Genomic DNA, 27,266 nt, shown 5'->3' on the forward strand with positions numbered 1-27,266 from the left:
CAAATTCCCACATTTAACAATATTGCAGATCCACTGACAAAGAGTTGTCCTAGTATAAACATGATCGTCATGTAGACTTATGATATTGGATTCATAAATGATTGGATCTAGTACAAGTGGGAGTTTGTAAGTATTATGCCCTAGGTCCAATCAACTTTGGACATAAATACTTTTGATATATAATTAATGCAATTTAATGGCGGATCTATTATTTAATTAATAGACAATTAAATAAATAATAGAGTCCGTAGATTCAAATTTTCGTAATTTGTTAATCACAAGAGTTGTGATTGTGAGATACAAATTACATCTGATTGAATCTTAAATTGTCCGTGGTCATAAGTAATAACGAAATATGGATATCGTTATTACGGATAGACCATCACGTGTAGCATTTCTTACTTGTGAAGTAAGTAGCTGATCTCACAAGTTAAAGTGTGGTGACACTTAAATGAACACGTGGATGTTTTATTATAGAACAAAACATTGGAGACATGTCGAGAGATTCCACATGGATACCTATTTGAGTGTCAGTGGTTAATCTCTAACGTTCGATAGTGGAATTGGTCCTTTGACTTGAGGTCGTCATGGTACCTTATATGAGGACAGTCATACTTTAAAGGTGTTGGATGTTGCTCTGCAAAGGGCCGCTAATACGACATCGTTCGAGTACGACAAGAATCGTATGAAAGTTGTGATTAACCAATAAAGGATTCGTCACTCTTAGTTAGTAGGAGATTATGATCTGCGTTTCATTCAATTAAATCGATAACGAAATTCTTGGCCAAGGTGTACTCATAAGTCGAAAATGAGTTTTCGACTTATATTGACTTAATAGTGGAGTGAAAGATATGATCGATGATTTAGATTGACACACTTCTATATCTCGTAATTGATTGGGTCATATTGACGAAGGGATTATAGTTTCACGGTAAAAGAACGAGTTTGGTTTTGTCACACCACATGACATTTTTCGTCACATGTATTGCCCTGACACATTACTAGATGTCAATCAGGGACGGCGAGTGTGAATTGACGAAAAATTAAAAGGGTGTTTTAATTTATCAATTTTGATTAGATCAAAATAATATTTCACGTCGTTAAACATCGTGGTCGGGAACCTAATGGGTCGCACACAAAAAAGAATTAGAAGATTACAAATTACCAATTGATTAATTTAACAATCGTTGGATAAATTAATTAATTGGATTTGTTATTTATATTCCCGAATTAATTAATTAGATTAATTAATTCACGAACCAGATTTAATTAAATGGATTAATTAAATATGGACCGGACCGGGTCGAGCTCGTTTGCGTTCATATAAATACATGGTTAGGGTTTGAGGTTCATAAGGTTTTTATTATTCTTGCTGACACAAGAGAGAAAACCCTAGTAGCTGCAATCTTATTCTCTGTGTGAATCACCGTTGGAGACTGGACAATTGGACAGTTGTGGATGGCGAATCAAGATTGCTGGAACGAAAAGAAAAGCAAAAGGTTTGCAGAATTTTTCAAAGGTACAACCTTTATCACGATTTCTATCTAAACACAAAGATATACTCGGTGGGAATCGAAATAATTTTACTTTTTCGCTGTGCATGTATAAGTAGATTCCCAACACTTTCTTCACATTGAATTATTATACTTAGGTTGCTTCAGAGATTAAAACTTTTAATAGCTTAAATTAGTTACAATTTACTAATCGAGTCAAATTATATATAGCTACAGTGCAACTAAGTACTTCAAATATGAAAAGTGGATGTGTACTGTAAATGTAGGGTAAAAAGGGATAAAATATGAAATGTCACTGTATCATCAGAAGACAACACGATGTCGTTTTTACTCCATGATGGGGAAAAAAATGACTTTGCTACAGTATGATAAAATTGAAGAATTCACTGTCGATTTTTACAGTAACTTCTCATTCTCCTTTTTATAAAGTAGGTATATAAATTTGAATGAATTTTCTTTCTTGTGCCTTTGTGGACTTTTTCTTCTTGCGGGGAGGTGAAGGGAGTGGATATCGAGCACAATATCGATAAAGTCTGAGAAGGCCTACTATGTTATCTTGTAGTTGTTACTTGCTAGCTTAGTTTTCAAATTGGGACTTAATTTGCGAATCAAAATCTAACAGTGAATCGTGAATCGGTAATAGAATCCAAATCAAGTTAATATATGTTGTAAGTTTCATATAACATAATATTTAAGAATCGAAAATTGTTTCCAACAAACTAAAGTTGCATTAGCTGATTTGTGTATAGAAATTTGTGTTTCGATATTGTAAGTGCAGGAATGAATCTTATTTCTTGGTGCCCAATTACTGTGATTGTATTTCGGCAGCTTGTATTGGACACTAACTGATGCTCAATTTCCTGATTTAATGCAAGTTTTCTCCTCTAACTTTAAGTCTGATTTTGGTTCCTATGTAAAGGCACTGCGAAGTAGTTTAATTTTTTCTCACATGGCATTTACTACAATCTTCTGCTGCACCTTCTGTCCAACAATTAGCTATTGGAATCAAGTTCTGTTCATATTAAAGACTTTTTTATGTCACTTACTTCTGCTGGCGCTTGAAATGAGAATGAGGAAACCTAAAAACTCCATCCAGGAATCTATACATTTTGGAGTGGGGCTACTGTTGACTCTGATCCTTTCTTTCCTTCTAAGATGCCTGTTCTTCTGGAGTGCGAGCTTCAAGGACATCATAGAGAAAGGAAAAGGAAAGTGTTAGCTTTCAAAATTTCTATTGTTGTGCAGTTAGTTAACAGTTGCCAATTCTTCCTGCTTCAGCGTCTTATTGAGAATCGACATCTTGTTGTGCATTTTATTACTTGAGCTAGTAACTGTATAATTATATGCTGTTCGATTTCATTGTTAACAATAAATACAGTCTGTGTCAATAGAGAGAATGTACATATTCTTGGCAATGACCTGTCAAAGACTAGACTCGACAATTTTCTGATGAGGAACACATCTTGAAATTTATAATAGACCCATGTTACACTTAAATGGTTACAGATCATAGAGTTAAGAATCTTTTTAAGTTGATCGATACCTAGCATTTAACGGATAATTAATATCAGTTTTGCTCACAACTTAACGGATAATTAATATCAAGTTATATCATAATTTTATGGGATAATTATAGATGTGGTCTCAATCTATTAATTTGTTGCAGCTTTTACCCTAACTTTTTAATTACTATAGTCGTCGTTTCAAACCTTTTACTCGTGTGGGGGCGATTTATGTCCATTAATTGATTAGGAAAATTGTATTTTGATCAATTTATAAAAGCAAGAATTGATGACTTTACAGTAAAGTCACATAAATAAATTAAATAACTAAATAAAATAAAGAGAAAAAAAATAAAAAAACATATATTCTTTCTTCTTCTTTTTGATTCCCACCACTACCTGTGATATATTTTATTAATGACGAAAAAAAAAATAGCCCCTATTTGGGAGCCTTTCTTAGCAAATTTTTAGTAAAATTCTTATCGTTACACAGTAAAGCCTATTTTGTCCAAGCCAAGCAAAATTTTAATATTGAATTAATAATAATGGCTCCAAGTGCCCGAATTTTGATTAAAATCAAGCAAGAATTGCTTCTAGACAAGCACATAATATAGACTTGGAGATGGCAAAAGAATCGAGTAACTCGTCGACTCATCGAAACTTGGCCTATGGAGGGCTCAAGCTTATCCCGAGATTAGCTGGATCCCCAGCCAACTGAGCTGCTTGTTCGACGAGCCGAGTAAGGCTCTACTTGCCAAGCTCAGGAGACTAAAATTCACAAGTCGAGCTCGACTTGTGAGCCGTAAAAAATGTGGAATAAAACTCGAGCGCATGGTCTCGGCTCGTGAGCTCACAAGCTTGTGGTTCAGCCCCTGAACATGAGCCGATTGCTCAAATCATCACTCATGGGTACATGAGCTTGGCCCATTGTCATTCCAATATAGACTTATGAGGAATATTAGGTGTAAGAGTACAATTTTTATTTAAGAGTTCAATTTTTATTTAAGCGGGGTGGGTTTGGTTTTTATTGGGGGACGAGGGGTGGATGATGGAATATTATTTTTTATTTCTCTTCTTTATATAATTATTTTAATTGATTTTATGTGGATTTAGGTAAAGTTATCAAATTATTATTTTAAAAATTGGTCAAAATACAATTTTTTTAATCATCTAACAAATATTTTGATAATACCGTCCAGAGGTCCTTCAGCATCACACAAATAAAAGGTTTGGGATATCACTATAACAAATGAAAGATTAGGATAAAAGACACGATGAGTTCAAATTTCGGGACCGCAACTTTAAATATCCCTAAATTTATTTACAATGGGTTCTTACTCAAAAAATAAATAATAAATAACTAAAGGAAGGAAATTAAGAAAGCCAAGAAGCACTACAAAGGCAAGTGGGATGAGAAAAAACCAAACTTGCCCTTACGGAAGGCCTTATCAGAATAATATCCGCACATAAATATCTTTATTTCACTCCTAAAGGCTAAAATCTCTTCAAAACCCTACTGAAAAAGAGAGAACGCAGAGCAAAACCTTATCTTCGTCCAACACGAGCAATGGCTGCCTACGCCTCGTCTCTTTACATTATCCCTCAAACCCTTTCTCTCTCTCGCCGCTCCTCAACTGCTTACTCTTTTCTACTCTTTACTCCCTCTTCTCTTAAACCTCTCCCAAAACTTGCGCTATCAATATCCTCTAGAAATTCTAATGGTATTATTAGCAGTTATGCGGAGCCCGTTTATAAATTTGCGCGAACAGCTGCTGTCGCGTCTGAGTTGGACGAATTGGAAATGGGAGAAGAGAATGAGGGCTTTGATTTTTCTAGTGCGGAGGAGCGTAGCTTCTCGCCTGACCTTAAGCTTTTTGTGGGAAATTTGCCTTTCAATGTTGACAGTGCTGTTCTTGCAGGCTTGTTTGAACAAGCCGGAAATGTTGAGATGGTTGAGGTAATTTATACTTCTGCTTTTGTTCTTTAAATTACAGTATTCTGGAAGAAATGGTTTCCTTTTGGGGCTTTCTTTCTATTTTGTCTTTTTAGTATTCCATTTGAACACTGATACGTTTTGCTTGAATCTTTGGTATTATAAGTAGATTATGGACGGTCTCAGGAATTGTGATCTTGTTCGTGCCAATCAATCGATTTTATTACTTTGCATCTGTAGAATATTGAATTGCTTTCTATACTATTGGGAGAGGTATATTATTGTTAAATTCCTTTGCGAGATTAGATAAACTTGGATGGATCGTTTTTGGTGGTGTATTGGTTTTAGTAGCTTGCCGTGTAATCTGAGGTTGTGTATAGGGTGGGTTATGTACATTGCTACACGTATATATGTACTTAAATTGACTGTAAGGCTACATATTTTACTATTGCATCTGTCAACCTATAGTGAAAAAAGAAGTTGCTTCTTTTCCTTTTTTGATGATGGAATGTTAGCTTTTACTGAATGTTTAAATTTTCAGGTTATCTATGACAAGCTTACAGGAAGAAGCAGAGGGTTTGGTTTCGTTACAATGTCTACCGTAGAGGAAGCTGAAGTTGCTGCTCAACAATTTAATGGATATGTAAGTTTCCTGTATTTATTGAGCTTTAAGGATACATAAATCTACTGGCATCTATACATTGTAAACATAGTATACATATGAAGTTGTATCTACATTTGAATTGCGATATTCTTACGAATTTTTGGCTACTTGTGCATCAAGTCTTGAGTTTGTTTATTCAAACTGAGTCTTAATTCAAGAATCACCTTGTCTGTTAGGAACTTGAGGGCAGACCAATGAGGGTGAATTCTGGACCTCCGCCTCCTAAGAGGGAAGGTTCTTCGTTCAGAGGACCTAGGGGAGATAGGGAAGGTTATTCGTTCAGAGGACCTAGGGGAGATAGGGAAGGGGAAGGTTATTCGTTCAGAGGACCTAGGGGAGATAGGGAAGGTTCTTCATTCAGAGGACCTAGGGGAGATAGGGATGGTTCTTCATTCAGAGGATCAAGGGGAGGGTCGAGGACAAGTTTCGATAATAGCAACAGAGTTTATGTGGGAAACCTGTCATGGGGAGTTGACGACCTTGCTCTTGAAACCTTGTTCAGTGAGCAAGGAAAGGTTATGGAGGCCAAAGTGGTTTATGACAGAGAGAGTGGTAGATCAAGGGGTTTTGGGTTTGTGACTTACAGTTCTGCTCATGAGGTCAACAATGCAGTCGAATCATTGGATGGCACGGTAAGTTTATTCTTCAGGCAAATTACTTGTTCCTTTCTTTACCCAAACGTATGCATGTATATCATTGTCCTTCTAAATGCATGTTTATACATGTTTTAAAATAATAGCTATTAAACGTGGTATAGCCTGAAGGTTAGAATTGTAACCCACTGAACCAAACATTAAGGAATTGAAAGTCACCAGGACGTGGATGGTTTTATGTCTAGACTGGTGGCCCTAACAGGTTTGACTTTTAAAATGGAACACTAGCTAGAAGCCTTGAACTGAAGGTTGGGGTTATGAATTAACAATATATATTCCTTTCATGCCTGCAAACAGGCATATGCTGTGAGACATCTCGAATTTATAATTAAAAAATGAGATTATTTCAATGTACTAATAAAACAAAGTTATCAAGTATCCCTCTATGCCTTGAGCAGCAATGTTACAGTAGTTTGTGTCTAAAAAGTGCATATTATACCTTATGGGTGCCATATTTATTGATTCTAATGTTTACAATGAAATGTCTTTGTGCAGGACCTCAATGGCAGGTCAATTCGAGTAAGCCCTGCTGAAGCTCGTCCAAGCCGTCAGTTTTAATTGCCGAATAATTCATGAATGGATAAAACCTCGAAGGTATGTATCTAACTTACTTGGAATTGTTTATTCCTTGTTCATCTATTGATCTTGGTACAAGCAGCTTAAATACACATGATCTTACTAGATTTGAATACTATAGCAGGATACAGAAAAATAATTTATTGGTTAATGAAATACAATCAAATGATATTCCCATCTGAATTTTCAATTTATAATAAAGATTTGTTCGTCAAAATTTCTTGTCTCTTTGAACCTGCAAGTCCCACTACTACTCAATTTTTTATTTCTGATACATTTCTTATATCAGAGATACAGGAGTGACAGCTGCTCCTGCAACCGAAGCCGATGAATGATTATGATTAGAAGAATTTTCTACTTGCACTCAAAGTTGCAAATATGGATCTGACTCTTATGTCTGCGCTAACCAGACCGATAGTGTTTTGAGTTCATAAATGTATATTTTGAATGTCATCCCGAAAAGATATAACTCTGTAATTCTTGCCTGTCACTTTTTGCGGAATACACAATCTTTTGATCATTTAGCTTTCAGTTGTATGCAATATGAAGGGTTTTGTGACTGGTAAAATGATAATGCAGATTTTTGTCCTAATGCTGCCGGACACAATTCTGTTGACATTGCCATGAGTGTCAATGTGAAGGTGTTTGTGCTAGACTTGAGAGTTTGTACAGCTTGGTTTATTCTTCAAACAAATTGAGCCATGACATTAATTAAATTACTTTTGGGTGATTGTTCCAAGCACTGGATACAACTAGAGATGTAAATTGCTTGGCACAGGTTTGGCCGTCCTATGTCCATGCTGTGCCCAGCTTTAAAGTCCCGGTCAGGTTACCAAAGACTGGGTTAGTAATAAAAGCATGCTGTAGGAGACCAGCAGCCTACAACAAAATTTATCTTTCACTAGATAGATAAGGCAACTTTGGTATTACAGATGCGCCTATTTCTCATTTTAAAAATTTATAGACGTTCTCTGATATTTGTTTTGGACAACAAATTCATCATTTATGTTTTTATGGGCCTGTTTGGCAGGTTTTTCTTTTTGTAGAGGAGTTTCCATGTCAATTTCTTTTAACACTCCTTGCAGCGCACATTCAGCCCGTCTGCCTCCACTTTTGGTGAGATTAAAATCTTCTTCCTCACACTTGCAAAGTGGGTGTGGATCCCAGTGTTAGAATTGTGTGAGAAGCAAGTCCAAAAAAAGATAGCCGTGAGCCCATTTGGAAGTGGCAACGGTCGATAAATTGATATAAATTTCGTTGAAAAGCAAGAACAGATGGGAGCTTAGAAATTTCGTAAAGCAGCTTCTTAGTGTTAGAAGTAGTTTTAACTGCTAAAAATCATGTGAAATTGGCAAGCTTGTGTCTTCACTATATTATTATAGTATTGGAGGAATTTTATCAATTTTTTCTGTTTATTATATCAGCAATACCAATAAGACTGACTGCTATATTACAAGTTTGTTAAATGTACATTGTCTTTGATATCAATTTATTGACATTTTTGTGAGTTAACAATTTTTTATATATTGATTTTAAAAATACTTTAAACAATCAATGACGGTTCACACAATGTCATCTGAAAATGTACATATAGATTAATTCACAATAAATGAAGCATGACCATTTCATGTAACTTGGAACATAAGCTTATAATGCAACAACTGATGGGAATAAGTGAGAGGAGATGAATCCAATATCAATCTACAGCATTTTTTTCAAGCCGAAGTGAATAAAGGCTGAAAGCTGTTGAATATTCAAATCATTATTTAAGCAAAAGTGAATAGGTGAAAGATACAAACAGTTTGGAAGAGGCTTTGTACTTTGTCGATGTTCTAACTAAATACCATGCCAATCAACCCGTGGTTTGCATCCTATTTTTGTTAATAGGCTGGCTGATAGACCTATGCAAAATCATGTAAATACAGAGCATGATCATGTGAATGCAGCTATACTCTGTTACTAAGGACGTCATATTCTTTTGTAAAGAAGTGCCTTCTTTTAACAACTTTTAGTGGGTAGGTTTTCACTAGTTTTCAATGTAAGAATAACGCTATATATCAGTTCTAGAACTTAGCACCATTTTAGGTGGCAGTAGACCTCATATCTTACAACTGGTGATAAGGTGGGTGCTAACTGCTGAGCACCCATGATGCTAGATGTCACTATCTTTACAATAATCCTGATAAAAGCTATGTAAGCAAGTCTTAAGTGCAGCATCTAAGATTATTTATTAAGCAAACTTTGTGCAATATATTTTTTTGTGTTCACCAGCCATTCTTGGCTTCCAAGAGACAACAATTTTCTAATTTAAGCCCCGTTTGTTTTCTATTATTTTCTCATTAAAATGAAAAATATGATCGTTATTCATCACATCAAGCCACCAAATTTGAATTTTTATCTTTTGTGTAGATCCGTAACGACTATATTTTTCATTCTCATTCTTTCAAAAATGAAAAACAAACGGGGCCTTAGTTGATTACAAGAATGCTAGATAACCAAACAAATAGACTTAAGGCCCGTTTCACATTACTTTTGAAAAATCAAAAGCTACTTCTGAAATTAAAAGTTACTTTTGAACAAATTTTAATAGTTTTCTTGAAATTATTTGTCTTGCTAGAAGAGTTTTCAGAGAAAGTTGATTTATAATAATTTTTCGATTAAACTCTTCTACTAGAAGCAAAAGCAAAAGTAAAATTCCTAACAAACGAATCCCTAATTCAAAGAGAGCGTAGAATCTTGTTGCACCTTCCAGAAGTGGACAGCCATAAAATGCAGAACACTTCTAGTTAAAAATAAAAAATAAAAAATAAATAAAAATAAAAATTGATCATGTTAATCATCCGTTACCTCTAACCAACCAAGAAACTGGACCATCATCAGACTGACAAACAAGAACGTGTGGCCTAAAAATGAAGCGGCTAAATAGAATCAGTACATATAAGCTTTACCTTTCTCCATTTACATGATGTTGGAGTCCATTGCCACATGGTTGCCGTGTCTTTGCATCGCTTTGCTGTGATGACTTAGCATTGACGTAGTGTGATTTTCTCCTCCAAAATATGTTCCAACTTCTCTTTGTCTTAACCAGTTTCTGGAAGTCCTTTCTCATGCTTTGACACTCCTTCTCAAGATCGGACACGCGTTCCCTCATATCCTCCATGCCATCATTTTTCGAGAGGACTGAATTGGGATTTTGAGAGTTCTCGAGATTGTCAGAAACAAAGAACCAACCAGAAATGGATGTCCGTAGCCTCAGCTGTTCGAAAAATAAGACTTGCACAATCACTCTGAGGGGCAGTCTCTCATTTTGGGCAGCATGAGTACTTGCCTCCAATGAGAGCTTTTGGCAGTTCATGAGCCTACATATTTGCTCCCTCTCAGAGTCTGTGAGCCAAGGATGTGCCTGACATTATGATACATGTTAGCAATTTATTCTGGAGATTTGTATCAAAGAAAAGTGAAAGTTTACCTTCAAATATATATCAATTGCACGATAAATGCCGTCAGAAACCGGCCTTGCATAATCAGGAACTGCAGCAGCTAAGGACTGGAATTTAGGGAACTTCAAATTAACGTCTGCTGACACATCAGAAAGATATGCATCGACCAGATTAGCCACCATTGTCATTGAAGTCAACGAATGGGTCCCTTCCGTTAATTGACTTTCTTCGACTATACATGGAGAAGCAGCAGCAGAAGGCTGGTCTATTGACATGAAATTGTCTAGAATCCTCTGAAAACAGTCTATGTCATATAAAGTTTCCACGGAATATCCCATGTTCGGTATTAGTAGATCTTCCAAAGCTGCTAGGTCTAACTGCAGCCCAACCCTTCTCTCCAAGTTTTCCCTGCATGATGGACTCGCCTGCAAAACCATAGCAGTCCGGAGCAACCTAAGTAGGAACCTAGTATGTATTACTCCTTTCTGGTTTGGAAGTATCTCAACTATCTCTTCAAGAAGTGCCCTCTGGTCTGCCTCGGATGGGATAGAAATTGTTGAACCTGAATTTAAGTTCTTGAAGCTCGACTGCCTATTCATCTGGGGAATGTATTTCTTAGCATAGAACACGAGAGCTCCAGCAATATTCTCGGGCGTCATGCCTCCCACTTCGACAGCTTGGATTAACCGTTTATAGAGAGGTAAACTGAGGAATGAAACATCCTCAAACCACCAATCATCACTTATGGGCCGGGGTTTTATTGAAGTAAGTATACCGTTCCATAGTGAAACACCTGTTGCCCGTCTTGCCTCGTTGCATCCGGACACAGGCCAATTGAATAACTTAGGATCAGCACAAGCCTTCATTGCCAAGGAGTGAATACATCTTGAAACAATGTGGAGCTCCTCGGCTTGTGGAAGAACTTCTTCGCAGGTTTCAAGAGCTTTTATTGTGTCTGTCCAATTGCTAAAAATGTCGTTGAGAAAAGCTTCTGTTTGTGCAATGAGATTTCCCTCTCCATGCTCTTCATTCATTTGAAGGTACTCAGCTGCACATCTAAGACTCACAACATTCATAGAAGTGAGTTCTATTTTAACGCCATAGCAGAATTTGGCTACTAACTCAAAAGCTTTAGCTCCACCCGGCAACTGACCAAGTTGTAAAGCACATACAGATCCATCAACACTCTGAGATTCACCAATAAGTTTCTCAAGAAGCCCACTTCTTGACAGCAAAGGAAACTGCAATTTGCAATAAACTTATTGGGAATCTCGATTATGCAAAACTACGATGGTGACTAATTAATAGAAAAATGATGCAAAATTATGATCGGTGACTAATTAACAGAAAAATTATCTCATTTAACAGTGCTATTACTAACTCATGCTGCAGCTAAAACATGAATTAGGCCTCAAAAGCTCAAGTATACACCTTGTGAAGATGAAAGGACATTTCTCCGATTTCAATCGTGACGTCACTCTGGAGGCCAGATGTGCAATGCCTGCAAAGATCACACGAGAAGCTTCATGAAAAAAAGTAAGATGGCAGTATGAATGCAGCCAAATTATTTCAAGACGGAAATTAATCACAATATTGTAGACGAAACATACTAAACAATTTAATCCAAGATAAACATAACTATATTGGTTATCCAATAGAAACCCAATGAGAAAATTTTTAACCTCACATCTTAAGGCACCATCCAAAAAGAGATGCTCAAGTTCCCACATTCTGTAAGAATCATAGAATTTTATAGCAATAAACACAGTTTAAAATGAAACAAAACCCTAACTTTCAACCTTGATGAAGAACACAAAATATAATAAAATCAAATTGAGCAAATGATGCAATCTCTCATTGAAGAAATGTCTGAAGGATCTATCTCTTCAGTTCACTCTTCATATCCAAAAATTGTTCATTTGGGTAAACATTGTAATAAAAGATTAAATACATAATGATTAAACAATACAGTAAATCCACACATTCTGAATCAAACCCACTAACATCTCCCTCGCCCAAACAATTTCACTTCGTTCCATAAGGACCATAACCATTAATAATTAACAATAGTAAAGAAAATTAAACTGGGTTAAATAAAGTGATTTTAGGCTTACCAAGATTGGCCATCGCGATGAAATGCTTCAGATTTCGAGCCTAGTTTAATGCACGCCATGAATCAATACTTCTGTTCCTGAATTCTTGAAGAACATGAAGGAAGAATTAGCACTGATGAGGAAAAACTGAAAACAAAAAGGAAATTGGATCAGTAAAAATAAAACTGTGTGAAATTCTGTGTGCCCGAGTCAGTAGGAGAAGTGAAGAAGAGAAAATACCGGATACAGAGAAAGCGTGGCAGCTATCCAACTGTCTTCACTCTCCTTCAATTGCTCCGCTCGTTAACGTTACTCCATGCAGAAGAGAAAAATTCATAATCAAAATAAAAATAAGTACAAGTGATTTGCCCCTACTTATTTTGGTTAAACTTTTTTAAGCAACGAGGCAAAAGAAATAGGTGAATTTTCACTTATAGCGCCACATTTTAGTTGCACTTAAAGTCATCAATCTTTAGTTATTATATCGATTATATCCCCAACTTTATTCTGTTGTATTTTTTAACCTTTTATTGATTAGCACATTTCATTCATGATGATTATTTCATCCAAAAAGTCTATTAGAGGATGTAACGCGAATTATTTGCGCATCATGTTTTAAAAAATAATAAATACAACAAAATATTTTCTCTCATTTCAGAGCATGCAGACCCTTGAAAACGCAAATCTTATAATTCAATTGCTCATTTGAACTTTAGACAAATTGAATTGCTCAATTGAGCCTGTTGAGCTCGAATACTATATTGAACATCAGAGTTTATCTTAAGTCTACCCAATTGAAATGAGTAGCGTAGACCCTTGTCTTATTTAATCTTTAATCAACGTGAAATTTTACGATTAAGAGTTACCCCATTCTTCCTCAACCCAAGTACATACTGAGTAGTTTTAGGGGGGAAATCATATATACCTTACATATATAGAAAATTTCATATTTTACTATCATGTTCAATTAAAAGCAGAAAATGTTACATAACTGAATAAAAAATATCAAAAGTACAGTAATAAAACTTTCCTTAAATTCACATGTAACTGAAAATGTTGAAAGAGATTCAAAAAGGAGGAATTAATTGAAATTGCTGGAAATGTGAGGATTCAAATTCAATAACAAGCTTATGTGGTGCGGTAACATCAAATATGAGGATATGCACAATTAGTCTTCGACGGTGAGATACATTAAGTTCTGGAAATATTTTTGCAATTGATGAAGTCAATATTCTGGTTAAATTTCTGATCTTATTCATTGTATATTTATGATATAGGATTTTATATTCGGGAGTAAAACTTAATTTTGTTACATAACCTGCATTGCCAGATTTCATTTCATGGGTAGCGTAAATGTTCCAGTTAAAATTTCAGATCTAATTCATTGTTGATTTCTTGCATTTGATTTCATATTCAACAATTATATGTAATTAAGATTTATATCCTGCCTCGCTAGATTTCAGATCATGATGTTTAAATTGAAATTGCACAAATATCTTAATTCAATCTGGCGATGGATTGATATGTTTGAAAAGATCGAAAATGTAATAGGTAGTGGACTCCTTTCTTTCAATAATTTAGTGTTTGCCTACACTGTTTGGCAGAAAAATCAAGTAAGGCAAAGTACTATGTGCACAACACGGGTCATAAACATGCTTCAATTTCTTGCTAAAGACTCCGACCCTCCACCTACAAAAGAGGCTTCAAGAATCGCTAGTTAGGATGATTAAGGGATGTCTTTTTCTCCATCCACTTCAGGTCTCTTTAAGATCCATTTGTTTTGAAATTGAAGTGGAGGGAAAATGGGAAGCTGGAGTTTCTTGGATTTACTTGGTTGACGTGGTTTATGACGATGCAACTCTGGAATTCTTTTTGGCTTTCTATTGAGATTCCAACTTTCATAGGGTTCACCATTTTCATGAAGTTTGAAGTTCCAATTATGGCTGTATTGTGAAGGTTAGATAGAGTGCTCCTGAAAGTTATTTCTTGAGTCATATTTGTTAGAATTGAATGAAAAATATTGAATAGAAGTAATGAAAAATATTGAATAGAAGTCTCTTCATATGTTGTAACTCAAGTAACTTAAGTCCCTTCATATTTTCAACTCATTTATCAATGAATGGTTTAACTCCTTGACTAATGAGATATCTTTTCCTCCATTGGTATAAATAGGAGGCTCTCTAGGTTGGAAAATTACAAGTGAAATGCAAGCTTCTTCCTCTAAGCAACAATCTTCTTTTTCTCACTTTCAAGTTCTTCCTTGTGCTTATAATTTTTTTGTGAGATAGAGTATATCACAGCTAGTTCGCAGGCCGTTAACGTAGTGCAATGTGAACCGACAACCAATTGTATCCTGGGAATCAAACACCAATCAAAACCTCTTGCACTCCGGTGAATCGACGAATTCAATTTAAAGAAACTGTGAATACACAGGCCTTCGGTTTGATTTGATTCTCTAATATTTACCTACAAGCTTAAATCGAATTGGTTTTAGTAAATCAAATTTTGTTCATTAGTTTTTGTCAATTTTTCCAATTCATGGTTTTTGCATGATTTCTAATTCATTTTAAATGATTGTTAAGTTGTTAATAATTTGACAAAATAATATGTTCTTCAACTCTACAGTTTTATTTTCTGAGCAGATAACTTGATCTCGAATTTATATACAACTTTATAAACTTATAATTATTCTAAATTATTTGTTGCTAGTTCCGGTTCAATGGCGTCACATGGAAATAACGATATGAACAACGGCAGCAACACTGTTGGTACCAATGTACCAAATCCTGCAATGACCGTTGTTAACCCTATGGAGACCACGACTGACATTTCTTCCATTGACGGGATAATTGGAGGCGGGATTCCTCATGTTGAAGTGAACCTAACTTTGCCTTCGACTGCGACCTCGGCAATCCAGTTTAGCATAATACCTTTGCTAGTGCCTAGGGCTACGGCTTCGGCACCTTTGCCATCGTTTCCAGCTCCATTTTCGGTGAATCATGCGATTCAACCAGATAAGTTTGCTGGTACTGATTTTAAGATATGGCAGAATAAGATGATTTTCTATCTCACTACGTTAGGCCTTGCACGTTTCCTCACTGAGGATGTCCCTATCGTGGCTGAAAACGACACTGATGTGCATAGGCGTGCAGCTTGGGACACTTGGAAAAATGCTGATTTTTTGTGCCGCAACTATGTCTTGGATGGCCTACAGAATTCTCTGTATCACGTATATGTGATAAAGAAGTCTGCTAAGGAGCTCTGAGAGTCCTTAAAAAAGAAATACAAGACCGAGGATACCGGATCTAAGAAATTCTTAGCCAGTCGGTGTATGGACTTCGAAATGGTTGATTCACGTTCAGTGGTGAGCCAAGTACAGAAGTATCAAGTGCTTTTGCAAGAAATGCATGCTGAGGGTTTAACCATGTCAGAATCTCTACAAGTGGCTACCGCTATTCACAAGCTACCTCCTCAGTAGAAAGCTTTCAAAAGCTATTTGCAACATAAGAGGAAAGAGATGTCTTTCGAGGATTTAATTATCAAGTTGCGCATTGAGGAGGGTAACAAAGGGGCTGAACATAAGTCAGAGAATTCTTACTCTGAGAAGGCTAATGTATTGGAGTACGGCCAAAGTTCTGGTACTAAGAAAGTTTACTCCTTTAAAGTCAAATAGGGTAACGAAAATCGAAAAGATAAAAAATAAGCTACGAAAGGGTCTCAGTTAAAGCCTGCAGGTGGAGTAGGAAAGAAACCTAAGTTCCTGTTCAATGAAAAGTGCTTCAATTGTGACAAAGTTGGGCATCGATCAGCAGACTGCCGTCAGCTTCGGAGAGATAATAAGCAGCATCCTCAGGCTAATATGGTTGGAAATGAGAGAGATCATCTCTCAAATGAAATGTCTGAGCTAAACCTCACGGCGGTGATTAGTGAGGTTAACCTGGTGGGGTCTAACCCAAAAGAGCGGTGTCTAGACACTAGGGCCACTTGCCATGTCTGCTCCAACAGGAGCATGTTCACTACTTTTGCACCAGTTACAACTAGTGAAAAGTTGTTCATGGGAAACTCTGCAACTTCTGAAGTGCTTGATAAAGGCAAGGTGATCCTGAAGATGACATCTGGCAAAGAGCTTACTCTGACTAATGTGTTGTACATGGCAGAGATTCGCAAGAATCTGATCTCTGGGTCTCTTCTGAGCAAGAATGGGTTCCGCATGGTCTTTGAGGCAGATTAGCTGGTGATTACCAAAATAGGAGTTTATATTGGAAAAAGCTATATGACTGATGGCCTGTTTAAATTGAATGTAATTGCTGTAACCCCAATTTTTATGAGTAATGAGAAAACTCTTTCTGTTTACTTGCTTAAGTCTCCTAATCTGTGGCATGGTAAATTAGGTCACATAAATTACAATGCTTTACGTAGACTAAGCAAACTAAATTACTTGTCTAGGTTTCAATTTGATTCAAATCATAAATGTGAAACATGCGTTGAATCTAAGCTTACTAGGTTTGTTTCATAGTATTGAAAAAAGTATCGAGCCATTGGGACTAGTCCACAGTGATGTGTGTGACTTGAAATCTGTCCAAACACGAGGTGGTAATAAGTATTTTATTACTTTTGTCGACGATAGCACGAGATATTGTTATGTGTACTTGCTTAAAATCAAAGACAAAGCTATCGATAAATTCATTCTTTATAAGAATGAAGTTGAAAATCAACTTAGTAAGAAAATAAAGGTGCTACGGAGTGATCGTGGTGGTGAATATGAATCACCGTTTGGTGAATTTTGTGCTAAACATGGAATAATTCATCAAACTAGTGCACCTTATTCACCTCAGTAGAAGGGAATTGCTGAGCGTAAAAATAGAACTTTAAAGGAAATGATGAATGATATGTTGATTAGTTCTGGATTACCACAGAACATGTGGGGAGAAGCTATTCTTTCCGCAAATTACATCTTGAATAAAGTGTTAAGAAAGAATATGGATAAGACTTCGTATGAACTTTAGACAAATTGGACACATTCATATAAATACTTACGAATATGGGGGTGTCTTGCTAAAGTTGTGGTGTCTCCTCCTAAGAAGGTCAAGATTGGACCTAAGACAGTTGATTGTGTGTTCATTAATTATGCACAAAATAGTAGTGCATAGAGGTTCTTTATGCATTATTCGAATGTACCTGATATTCATCTGAACACGATTATGTAGTCTAGGAATGCATAATTCTTTGAGAATATATTTCCTTGTAAGTCTCCTAAACAGTTAACTCCTATTAAACGGACAATGGAATCTTCTGCTTCTAACAGCAGTAAAGATCCAGTTGAAGAAGGTGATGACGAGCCTAGACAGAGCAAAAGGATCAAAACTTCTAAGACGTTTGGCCCTGATTTTCTCACATATTTGATGAAGAATGATCCTCAAAGCTATAAAGAAGCTATATCTTCTCCCGATGGTCATTTGTGGAAAGAAGCCATCAAAAGTGAAATCGATTCCATTCTATAGAATCATACCTGGGAGTTAGTAGATCTTCCGCCGGGCTGTAAGCCTTTGGGCTACAAGTGGATCTTCAAGAAGAAGATGAAATCGAACGGCTCCATTGATAAATATAAAGCTCGGCTAGTAATCAAAGGTTATAAACAAAATGAAGGCTTATATTACTTTGATACTTATTCCCCTATGTCGAGAATAACTTCTATCCGGATGATAATTGCTATTGTGACCTTGCAAAATCTGAAAATACATCAGATGGATGTAAAAACAGCTTTCCTAAATGGAGATTTGAATGAAGAAATCTACATGGAGCAACCAGAGGGGTTTACAACTCTAGGTCAAGAAAGGAAAGTTTGTAGACTGGTTAAATCGCTGTATGGTTTGAAGCAAGCACTGAAACAATGGCATGAGAAGTTTGATAATTCTATGCTTTCTAGTGGTTTTAGAATCAACGAATGCGACAAGTGTATATATGTCAAGGACACTAATGATGGATATATCATACTAGGTCTATACGTCGACGACGTGCTCATTGTCGGTAGCTCTGACAAGATTATCAAAGCCACTAAGAATATTTTAAACTCGAAGTTTGACATGAAAGATATGGGTCTCGCGGATGTTATTTTGGGAGTAAAAATTCCTCGAACACCAAATGGACTTGTGTTATCTCAATCTTATTACATTGATAAGATACTAGACAAGTTCAACAAGTCAGATACCACTGTGGCCAGGACTCCAGTGGATTTGAGTCTCCACCTATCCAAAAACACTGGTGATGGTGTATCACAGTTAAAATATTCTCGGATAATTGGGAGTTTAATGTATTTAATGACTTGTACGAGACCGGATATAGTATACTCAGTAAGTAGATTGAGTCGCTACACGACTAACCCAGGTGCTGTCCATTGGAAAGCAATTTTTAGGGTGCTAAATTATTTAAGGCACACTCGTGATTTTGGACTGCATTATTCTAGATACCCTGCAGTAATCAAAGGGTATGCTGATGCAAATTGGATATCAGATATATCAGATACAAAGTGTACTAGTGGATATGTCTTCACTCTTGGTGGAGCAGCTGTCTCTTGGAAATCGTCCAAACAAACTTGCATCACAAGATCTACAATGGAATCAGAGTTCATCGCTTTGGACAAAGCAACTGAAGAAATAGAGTGGCTTCGCCAGTTTGTTGAGGATATTCCAAGATGGTCAAAGCCTATGCCTGCAATTTGTGTTTATTGCGATAATCAATCAACATTGGCAGGGCACAAAGCAATATGTATAATGGTAAGTCTCGCCATATTCGAAGACGATACAATACCATTCAACAACTACTCTCACAAGATATTATCACTCTGGACTACGTGAAGTCAAAGGATAATATTGCGGATCCGCTAACCAAAGGGCTAACTCGAGAGCTAGTTGTAAAAGCATTGAGGGGAATGGGCTTACAGCCTATGACGTTGAATGGTATCATGGTGGAAACCCAACCTAGCTGAATGGAGATCCCAGGATCTAGGTTCAAAGGGACAACTAAAACATGTATATCTGTGTAAATCACTGAGAATGTTCTCCTTCAGCTCATTCCTATGGTGCTCACAGTGATTCGAAGATGCAGGTTAAGCTATACTTTTAATGACCATTAAGCGTTGTTGTGAAAAACTGAGTTAAGAAGTCACCCATGTGAGTGTGAAGTGGGGCCGCTTCTATAAGGATTGGCAAGGCTACATCCTTGAAAAAACACTTGTAGAATCAGGCGACGTGTTCATGGCCAAAACGAACACAACAATAAAAACTATGCTGTGACTAGAATGGTCCTGTGTGAGATCTATTGTCTTGGTTTACACAAATGGCGAAACAGTTCAAGGCATCAGATCCACTGGTTTGCTAGTAATTCTTGATAGGTTTCACAAGGGAAGGTTCAAAGCTAAATGCTACCTATCCTATGCAGGATTGATTCGTTTTACTCTCTCTTTCCTCTTGAGTCTTAGTTTCCATTTTTTATTCATGTGGGGGATTGTTAGAATTGAATGAAAAATATTGAATAGAAGTCTCTTCATATGTTGTAACTCAAGTCCCTTCATGTTTTTAACTCCTTTATCAATGAATGGTTTAACTCCTTGATTAATGAGCTAGCTTTTCCTCCATTGGTATAAATAGGAGTCTCTCTAGGTTGGAAAATCACAAGTTAAATGCAAGCTTCTTCTTCTAAGCAACAATCTTCTTTTTCTCACTTTCAAGTTCTTCCTTGTGCTTATAATTTTTTTGTGAGATAGAGTATATCACAGCTAGTTCGTAGGCGATTAACGTAGTGCAGCGTGAACCGACATCCGATTGTATCCTGAGAATCGAACATCGATCAAAACCTCTTGCACTCCGGTGAGGAGGCGAATTCGATTTAAGGAAACTATGAATACACAGACATTCGGTTTGATTTAATTCTCTAATATTTACCTACAATATTTACCTGTTTGGTTCTCTTCAGCATGGAAAAAAGTAGAAAAAGGGTTGATTCTATAAAGTTCAATTCTCCACTGCAATGGAGAGGATGAAGGTTTGGGATTTTTGGGTGTGATTGGGGTGGGGGTGATGGGTGGGGTTTGATGTGGTATGTTTGGTGGAGTGATTGTAACTTTTTCTTTGATTAGTGATAGGAGTGAATATATTTTTTGATTATCTATTTCACTATATATATTGTAGTAACTTTGGAATTAAAAAATTGAAGGGTAAAATTTGAATATTAATTTTAATTGTAGTGATGGGTGTAATTTCCTCGTAGTTTTATTGTATTTTTCCATTTAAAGTACAATCATATTACATATACATCAAGTTTGACATCATGTGAGTTGACAGATTTTAATACATTGATTTTAACAACACTTTTTTAATCGATGACCAAATTTTCTACACAAGGGAATATCAACCTTGATGTCAACAAAGAATGTACAAGAAGCATAACTCCTTAAACTAAGACATTCATCGTGGATAATGACTATCCCATGATAGATTAATCTTTGCACCTGCAATTTTTAGCTAAAATTTCAAAAGTTTCGGTTAAGATTTTGGGGAAATATCAAGACTCGGTTCATACTATACTTTTAAGGGTTGAGCACCCATGTTTACGTTGTTAAGTAGAGCTAGAGTTTATTGAAAACACTGTAAAATTTTAAGATTCCCTTTTTGACTTAAAAGGGTTCTCAAAGTCCAATTTCCTCAAGTAATTAATCAGAATATATTGTCGAGCAAGGTCTCATCCAAACCTAATTTCATGTTATTTTTTCCCCTTAAGGAGACCAACACCTTGACATCTGCCTTTAACATTGATTGCTAGTGAGAAATAAAATGTTGTGGTACAAGTTGATAGATGAAATTATGAGGCTGCAATGCATTTTCACACCAGAGAAGTGCAATGTTGACTAATATTTTGTTTTCTTCACATTCAAACGTATTTATTCTATGATCTGAGGTGCTCAAAATTTTCAAAAATTAGGTGATGACCAGACTCGAACTTTGATTCAGATACCATGTTAAACACTTCATGGGCTTAAAGTGAAAAATGTGGATCGAGACAAAGTGACGAGAAGGGAAGACATAAATTTCTGATAAAGTCGATATATTATTATTATTTTAAACCATTATGGCCCCACTTCTTATCAGAGTATTCTATTGGAGGATTATTTTCACTCTAAAATAATTATTTAATTATACATTTTAAAAAATCCTTTGTTTCTTTCGTTCGGACTCCAACTCTTTCTCATAGTCTCATTCATTATACTTTGCAATAAATTTAATTTAATTTGATTTAACTTTTATGTGGAAATATACTCAAATGCCTCTCAGGGGACCTCTAGGGGGTCATCAAAATCAGGCCTGCTTTGACTTTTAGCTTGTGGCTTTCTTGGAGATGCATCATGCTTGTACTTTTCCTCATAAAAAGCAACTTATTTTTACGGTGGGCTTATCTAGTTTTTTTAATCAAAAATTTCCCTGTTATTGTTGACATGAATGCATACAAATTACACACAACTTATATGTCACATTATTTAGGTAAATTATGATGCATGCATCTATCTCTAAGCAGTGTCCACTGTCACATCAATGGTTTTGATGAAATTATTGAGTCCTAGGGTTTCTTCTTAAGTAGTAAATATTAAAATTCATAGTCTAATTCTTAACATGTTTTGTAAGATAATAGCTCGTTGCAAATAACTAACCTTGATATCTGCATCTTTGAACTTTAGAGATGGATTGATTGTTCTTTTGAGCTATTTGAACTCTAATATCATATTAATTTTCGAGTTCATTCTTAGGTCCTTTTTAATCCATATATTTTCAAAAAATAAATTTTTAAATAATGATTTAATATCATTTCAACCATACGTTATTCAATAAAATAATATTACCACAATCTAAAATTTTTCCTTATTTTTTAACCACACATTTCTTATCAATATACTGTTCAAAAATACATTCCGATGAAAATAATATGAATCAAACAAGGGCTTAAATAGGTAATTTAAATTCTTTTTTGTTGAGTACTATTTAGTGATTGTTATTAAAAGAGGGAAGAGGGAATTAGAGTCAATAGACTTGCGTACATTTATTAAGAATCAAAATCATATATCAAAACTCCCCTTTGAATGACACATTATAAAATATCTATCTCATTAAAATTTTATTTGATAAAAACTCAATGAAACAAAAAATCAAACAAAAGAAAAAGGATACAATTATTTTTGGAGAATTTAAAATAAATGTTATCTCATTAAAATTTTGTTAGAAAAATCCAGTGGGATAAAACCTAAGAAAGAAAAATATTGTAGCTACTCCCCTAATATTGATTATTGAAAATCTTTGAGTCGACGCATTCCAATCTCATGAACCGGTTTCTTGAATGTATCTGTCAACGGTGCTTTTGTGAATAAATCGGCTACATTATCACTTGAGCAAATTTGTTTGACATCGATATCGTCATTCTTTTGAAACTCGTGTATGTAAAAGAATTTTGGAGAAATATATTTTCATTGGGTCACCTTTGATATAGCCTCATTTAAGTTGTGCAATATAAGCTGTATTACCTTCATTGGACTATATTTTGTTGAAGTTAACCAGTATGATGCTTGGATATAATGCGTCATGTTCCTAAACCATACACATTATCGACTTGCTTCATGAATTGCAATAATTCAAGAATGATTTGAGAATGTTGCTATCAATGATTGCTTCATAGATCACCATAATATAGCTATTCCTCCACATGTAAATATGTATCTTACTTATGATTTAGCTTTATGTGAATTAGAGAGATAACCTGCATCTACATATCTCACAAAAGTCAATATCGATTTTTGAGAATATAATAGTCACAAATCAACAATGTCCTTTAGGTGATGAAAAATATATTTAACATCATTCTAATGTCTTTGAGTTAGTATAGAACTATATCTTACAATGGGATTTACAAAAAAAAGAATATGTTGGTTCGAATGCAGTTTGTAAGGTAAGTTAATGCTCTAATTGCATTAAAATATGGTACTTCGGGAACAAAAACCTTTTCTCCATCTTCAAATGGATAAAATTGATCATTTTTCACATGAAACGATCGAACAACTATAGGTGGTACCAATGGATGTGCATTATTTATATAAATATTTTAAAACTTTTTCTGTATATGTACATTGATGAACAAATGATCATTTTGGGAAGTGTTCATTCTGCTACCCAAGATAAAATTTGATTTTTCCCAAATTTTTTATCTCAAATTTATTTTTCAAATAATCAATGAATTTATTGAGCTTTTCAAGAGTTCTAATTAAATTTAAATTATCAACATAAACTGCCACAATTGTAAATTCAATATTTATTTTTTTTATGAAAACACATGGATAGATATCATTATTTTGATAGCTTTCCTTCAACAAATATTTGTTAAGGCAATTATACTCCATGCGTTCGTTTTATTTGGTCAATCAAAACTTTGATCAATATATTTCGACGCATTTACTTTGATTTCTTGCTATATCATGCAATGCATCATGTGCAAAATTGTTGTCGATAAATTTTTTTTTCTTTTCAATTCTATTTATTTTCCCATAATGACATAATTTATTGAAATATCTCAAGCTTCATTACTTTCTGTACCTGAACCTCTTCTGAGTATTGTAATTTGTTATGTCTAAATACTCATCAATAGTATATGACTTCTTAATGAGACCATCTTTGCTAATTGTTCTATTTTCATTTGAAGATTTTTTATATTAGAATTGAACATCATCACACTTCGAGAGTATCATAAATATATCAAATATAATACTAACAAATTATCCTCATAGGACACCAATTCGTGTTAGGGCATTTCAAGCTGGTCTGTGATATATTGTTTATTTCTTTGATCGATAAATTAATCTAAATAAATTATCTTTCGAACTTTTGGTTCAAATGATATTTTGTGAGTATTTAGATGATAATGCTTTTTTACATTATTTTCAATTTCTTAATTTCTCCCTCTAATGCTGAAAGAATTATTCAATCAAATTGACAATCATTCTTCTAGCATTATATAATATCACCCATTTGGGATAATGTTTCAAACTACGCATTTATTCTTATCATTTTTTTTATTTTCCATCTCAGTACATTAGGGTGGTTCGATTTTACATTTACTGCACTATAAAAATAATTAGATAAAAAATTAGGCTCGGACCATAAACCAATTATAATATGAAAAACTATAATGTTGGCATGATACATAATGGAATTTCCTAAACAAAAATGAGAAGTACTTTGTTCTTAATTAAATGAATTGAAGATGTTTAACAAATAATAGTGTTGAATTATTTATCGACATTCTAACTAACACTTATTAAAATATTGAGTTTTATACTCAGTAACATTAACAAGACATAATCTTAATTATATAATCTGAAAATTATACTCATAATTTAAAATTTGAGCAATAATTTCGCAAATTTCAGGTTGCGAACACCATGCAATCATCTAGTATATATATAAAATATATTAGATACAAATAATATTTAGATAATCAATGTGGAGGATGATGCGACCTCATTTATCATCCTAATTAATTTTAAAAAATATAAAAAATTTAGACCTTATTTTAGCTAGTGATGGTTAATGAAAAATTTCATGAAAAAGAATAAACACCATCTAGGATTGAATTGAAAATCTTCTGGTACTTAATTAAATATCTATTTGAATTTTTAATTTTGCATTATTATTAGTTCAACGATGATCTAATTGGACAAGCCAAACAATAAAGTCAAATTGAACTTATGGCTCAATATAAGATATAATTTGATGATTTAATTTCGAATAATGTGATTAAAACTTATATAATCATATATCATTTAAATAGTCAAACTAATCGATGTCCTCATAACATTAGTTATATTTTCTTTTAGGGATAAATATGAATTTAAAATGATATATTTTTCGAAAAACATGCTATTTCGAGAGCACGTTATCTTTAATTATTGCTTCTTCAATATGTCAATATTCTTTTAAAATATTGAAAATTATAATTCATACTCTTCAAGAGCAGTAAATTAATATTCTTCTTGAATATTAATAATATAGAAAATTAGTTTTCATTAAAAACTACAACCACATATTGAGTTGTTAAATTTGTAATTCTTCAGGAACAAAATAAGATATATATTGTTCGGGATATGTGCTATCTCGAGAATACGTTATATTTTATTTTTACTTCTTTAAGGAAAATAAATTAATATTCTTCTAGAATATTTTCAAGAGTAATAACATGATAAATTATTAATTGAAAGTTTATAGAAGAACATCTAAAAATATTTAATTACCATATAGATATGATATAAATTTATATAGAAAAATAAATTACCAAAAATGTATAAGTAAAAAAATCTTCCAAACATGCACATGAATTGACTTGATATATAGACATGCAAATAGGATAAAGTAATAGTTATGCATATAATGAAAGAACCATGTTATTTGTACAACATAGTGTCAATAGGGAGCCTCCACCTGACCATGTTGTACATGATTTTGTACAAATAAAATAATCCATAATGAATAATCATTATAAATTTGAGTACAAGCAAAAAATATATATATAGAAGAATTAGAAGATGAAGCAACCTCGTTTTAATGCATGTGTATATAAAAAATTCACAAGTCACCAAATTGATTTTGGTACACATGATATATATTTATGCTTACAAAAAACTACTACATTCACTAAATTTTGAAAAATTAAGGTTTCGCGCTAATAACGTGTTATTAGAACGATAAAAAAGAAAAAAGAAAATGAGAAGAGGGAATTACAGTCAATAGACTTGTGTCAGTTTTATTAAGAATCAAAGTTCTATATTTATAGGGAAGAATTAGGGATACAACAGTAATAATTTCTAGGATTACAGGGGTACAATTGTCATTCGCTAATAAATATATCACTTACAACTAGGGCTGTTAATGGATCGAATTTTGATTCGAATCCGATGAAATTAATGGGAGATGGATTTAGGGTCTTAGTCCGATAACCCGATTAAGATCCGAATCCAATAATCCGTTCACTAAATGGAGCAAATATGGATATAGGTAAATTCGATCCGATTTATTATAATAAAATATATTTTGTATATTATCACATAATTTATTACAATTTAAAAAAAAATTGATCTTATACTTTATGAATTTTAATGAATTTTTAATTAAGGATGTCAAAATTATTAAATTCCAATACCACTAATATATATTATAATAAATTGTGTATTGAGGAAAAAAAAATAAAGAAATGTTGAAACACGAATGGGCTTGACACTTCCATCCCAATCCATGTGCCAATCATACAAAAGAGGATAATGGACTTGACATTATTATCTCTTCCAGCCACGTTTGACATTTTGGTTTCCTGAACATTCTTTTTTTCTTTCTAGAAATTAATCAGTTAATTCAAAAAAAAACCTTTCATATTCTCCAAATTCTAATTGGACCGTAGATGAACCAGATTCAAAAAATGGAAATCCCATGGTATTCTCCATCTTTAGCTCATATTTATGTTTCTACGACTCTTCATCTCTACGACTACGCAACAAGGACGAATATTCTTCTAAAAGTTAAGGTTTCTTCTTCTTTGATTTTTCTTTGTATGTCATCTCCAACAAGATTTCATCAGTATATATGCCCTTAGAAATTTAATGCCCTTTTCTTGTTTTGTTTTCCTCAAGTTGTTTTAACTTATTAACCTTCATTTTCTATTTTTTCTTGTTTTGTTGTTTTCATTTTGTTGTTTCATTGTTTCCCTCATTGTTTTAACATATTGACCTTGATTTTAGGGCTTTTTGGATACATATAATGGCTGACGAGCTCAACACTAAAGTAGAGAAAAAAGATGATGCTAGGAATGTT

The 27,266-nt window shown here is 34.2% G+C and overlaps 2 protein-coding genes across 3 annotated transcripts; one reads left to right on the forward strand and one right to left on the reverse strand.

Moving 5' to 3' along the window:
* Positions 1–4,495: 4,495 nt before the first annotated feature.
* On the forward strand, positions 4,496–7,469 carry LOC111399663 (29 kDa ribonucleoprotein A, chloroplastic-like). Of its 2 annotated transcripts, XM_023027104.1 has the most exons (6): positions 4,496–4,973; positions 5,491–5,592; positions 5,790–5,910; positions 5,953–6,245; positions 6,762–6,860; positions 7,132–7,469. In XM_023027104.1, the coding sequence occupies exons 1-5, from the start codon at positions 4,584–4,586 to the stop codon at positions 6,822–6,824; spliced, it is 969 nt and encodes a 322-aa protein (XP_022882872.1). In that variant the 5' UTR covers positions 4,496–4,583; the 3' UTR covers positions 6,825–6,860; positions 7,132–7,469. The 2 variants fall into 2 exon arrangements, with proteins under 2 accessions (XP_022882872.1, XP_022882871.1); XM_023027103.1 differs by having other exon boundaries at positions 5,790–6,245.
* Positions 7,470–9,688: 2,219 nt separating this feature from the next.
* On the reverse strand, positions 9,689–12,530 carry LOC111400060 (BTB/POZ domain-containing protein At5g03250-like). Its single transcript, XM_023027516.1, has 4 exons — positions 12,397–12,530; positions 11,714–11,783; positions 10,312–11,523; positions 9,689–10,245 (listed from the first exon to the last, which is right to left on the reverse strand). The coding sequence occupies exons 1-4, from the start codon at positions 12,453–12,455 to the stop codon at positions 9,787–9,789; spliced, it is 1,800 nt and encodes a 599-aa protein (XP_022883284.1). The 5' UTR covers positions 12,456–12,530; the 3' UTR covers positions 9,689–9,786.
* Positions 12,531–27,266: the final 14,736 nt, after the last annotated feature.

Source organism: Olea europaea, chromosome 9, assembly GCF_002742605.1.
Source record: "Olea europaea var. sylvestris chromosome 9, O_europaea_v1, whole genome shotgun sequence".
Lineage (NCBI taxonomy): Eukaryota > Viridiplantae > Streptophyta > Magnoliopsida > Lamiales > Oleaceae > Olea > Olea europaea.

What these genes read in the sequence shown, in the direction of transcription:
- LOC111400060 (XM_023027516.1), bottom strand. Translation starts at nt 12,455, where the DNA reads ATGGCGTGCATTAAACTAGGCTCGAAATCTGAAGCATTTCATCGCGAT. An exon ending in CATCGCGATGGCCAATCTTG is followed by an intron (nt 11,784 to 12,396) that starts GTAAGCCTAAAA and finishes TGATCTTTGCAG; the next exon opens with GCATTGCACATCTGGCCTCC. An exon ending in TGTCCTTTCATCTTCACAAG is followed by an intron (nt 11,524 to 11,713) that starts GTGTATACTTGA and finishes TGCAAATTGCAG; the next exon opens with TTTCCTTTGCTGTCAAGAAG.
- LOC111399663 (XM_023027103.1), top strand. Translation starts at nt 4,584, where the DNA reads ATGGCTGCCTACGCCTCGTCTCTTTACATTATCCCTCAAACCCTTTCT. An exon ending in GAAATGTTGAGATGGTTGAG is followed by an intron (nt 4,974 to 5,490) that starts GTAATTTATACT and finishes TTAAATTTTCAG; the next exon opens with GTTATCTATGACAAGCTTAC. An exon ending in TCGAATCATTGGATGGCACG is followed by an intron (nt 6,246 to 6,761) that starts GTAAGTTTATTC and finishes GTCTTTGTGCAG; the next exon opens with GACCTCAATGGCAGGTCAAT.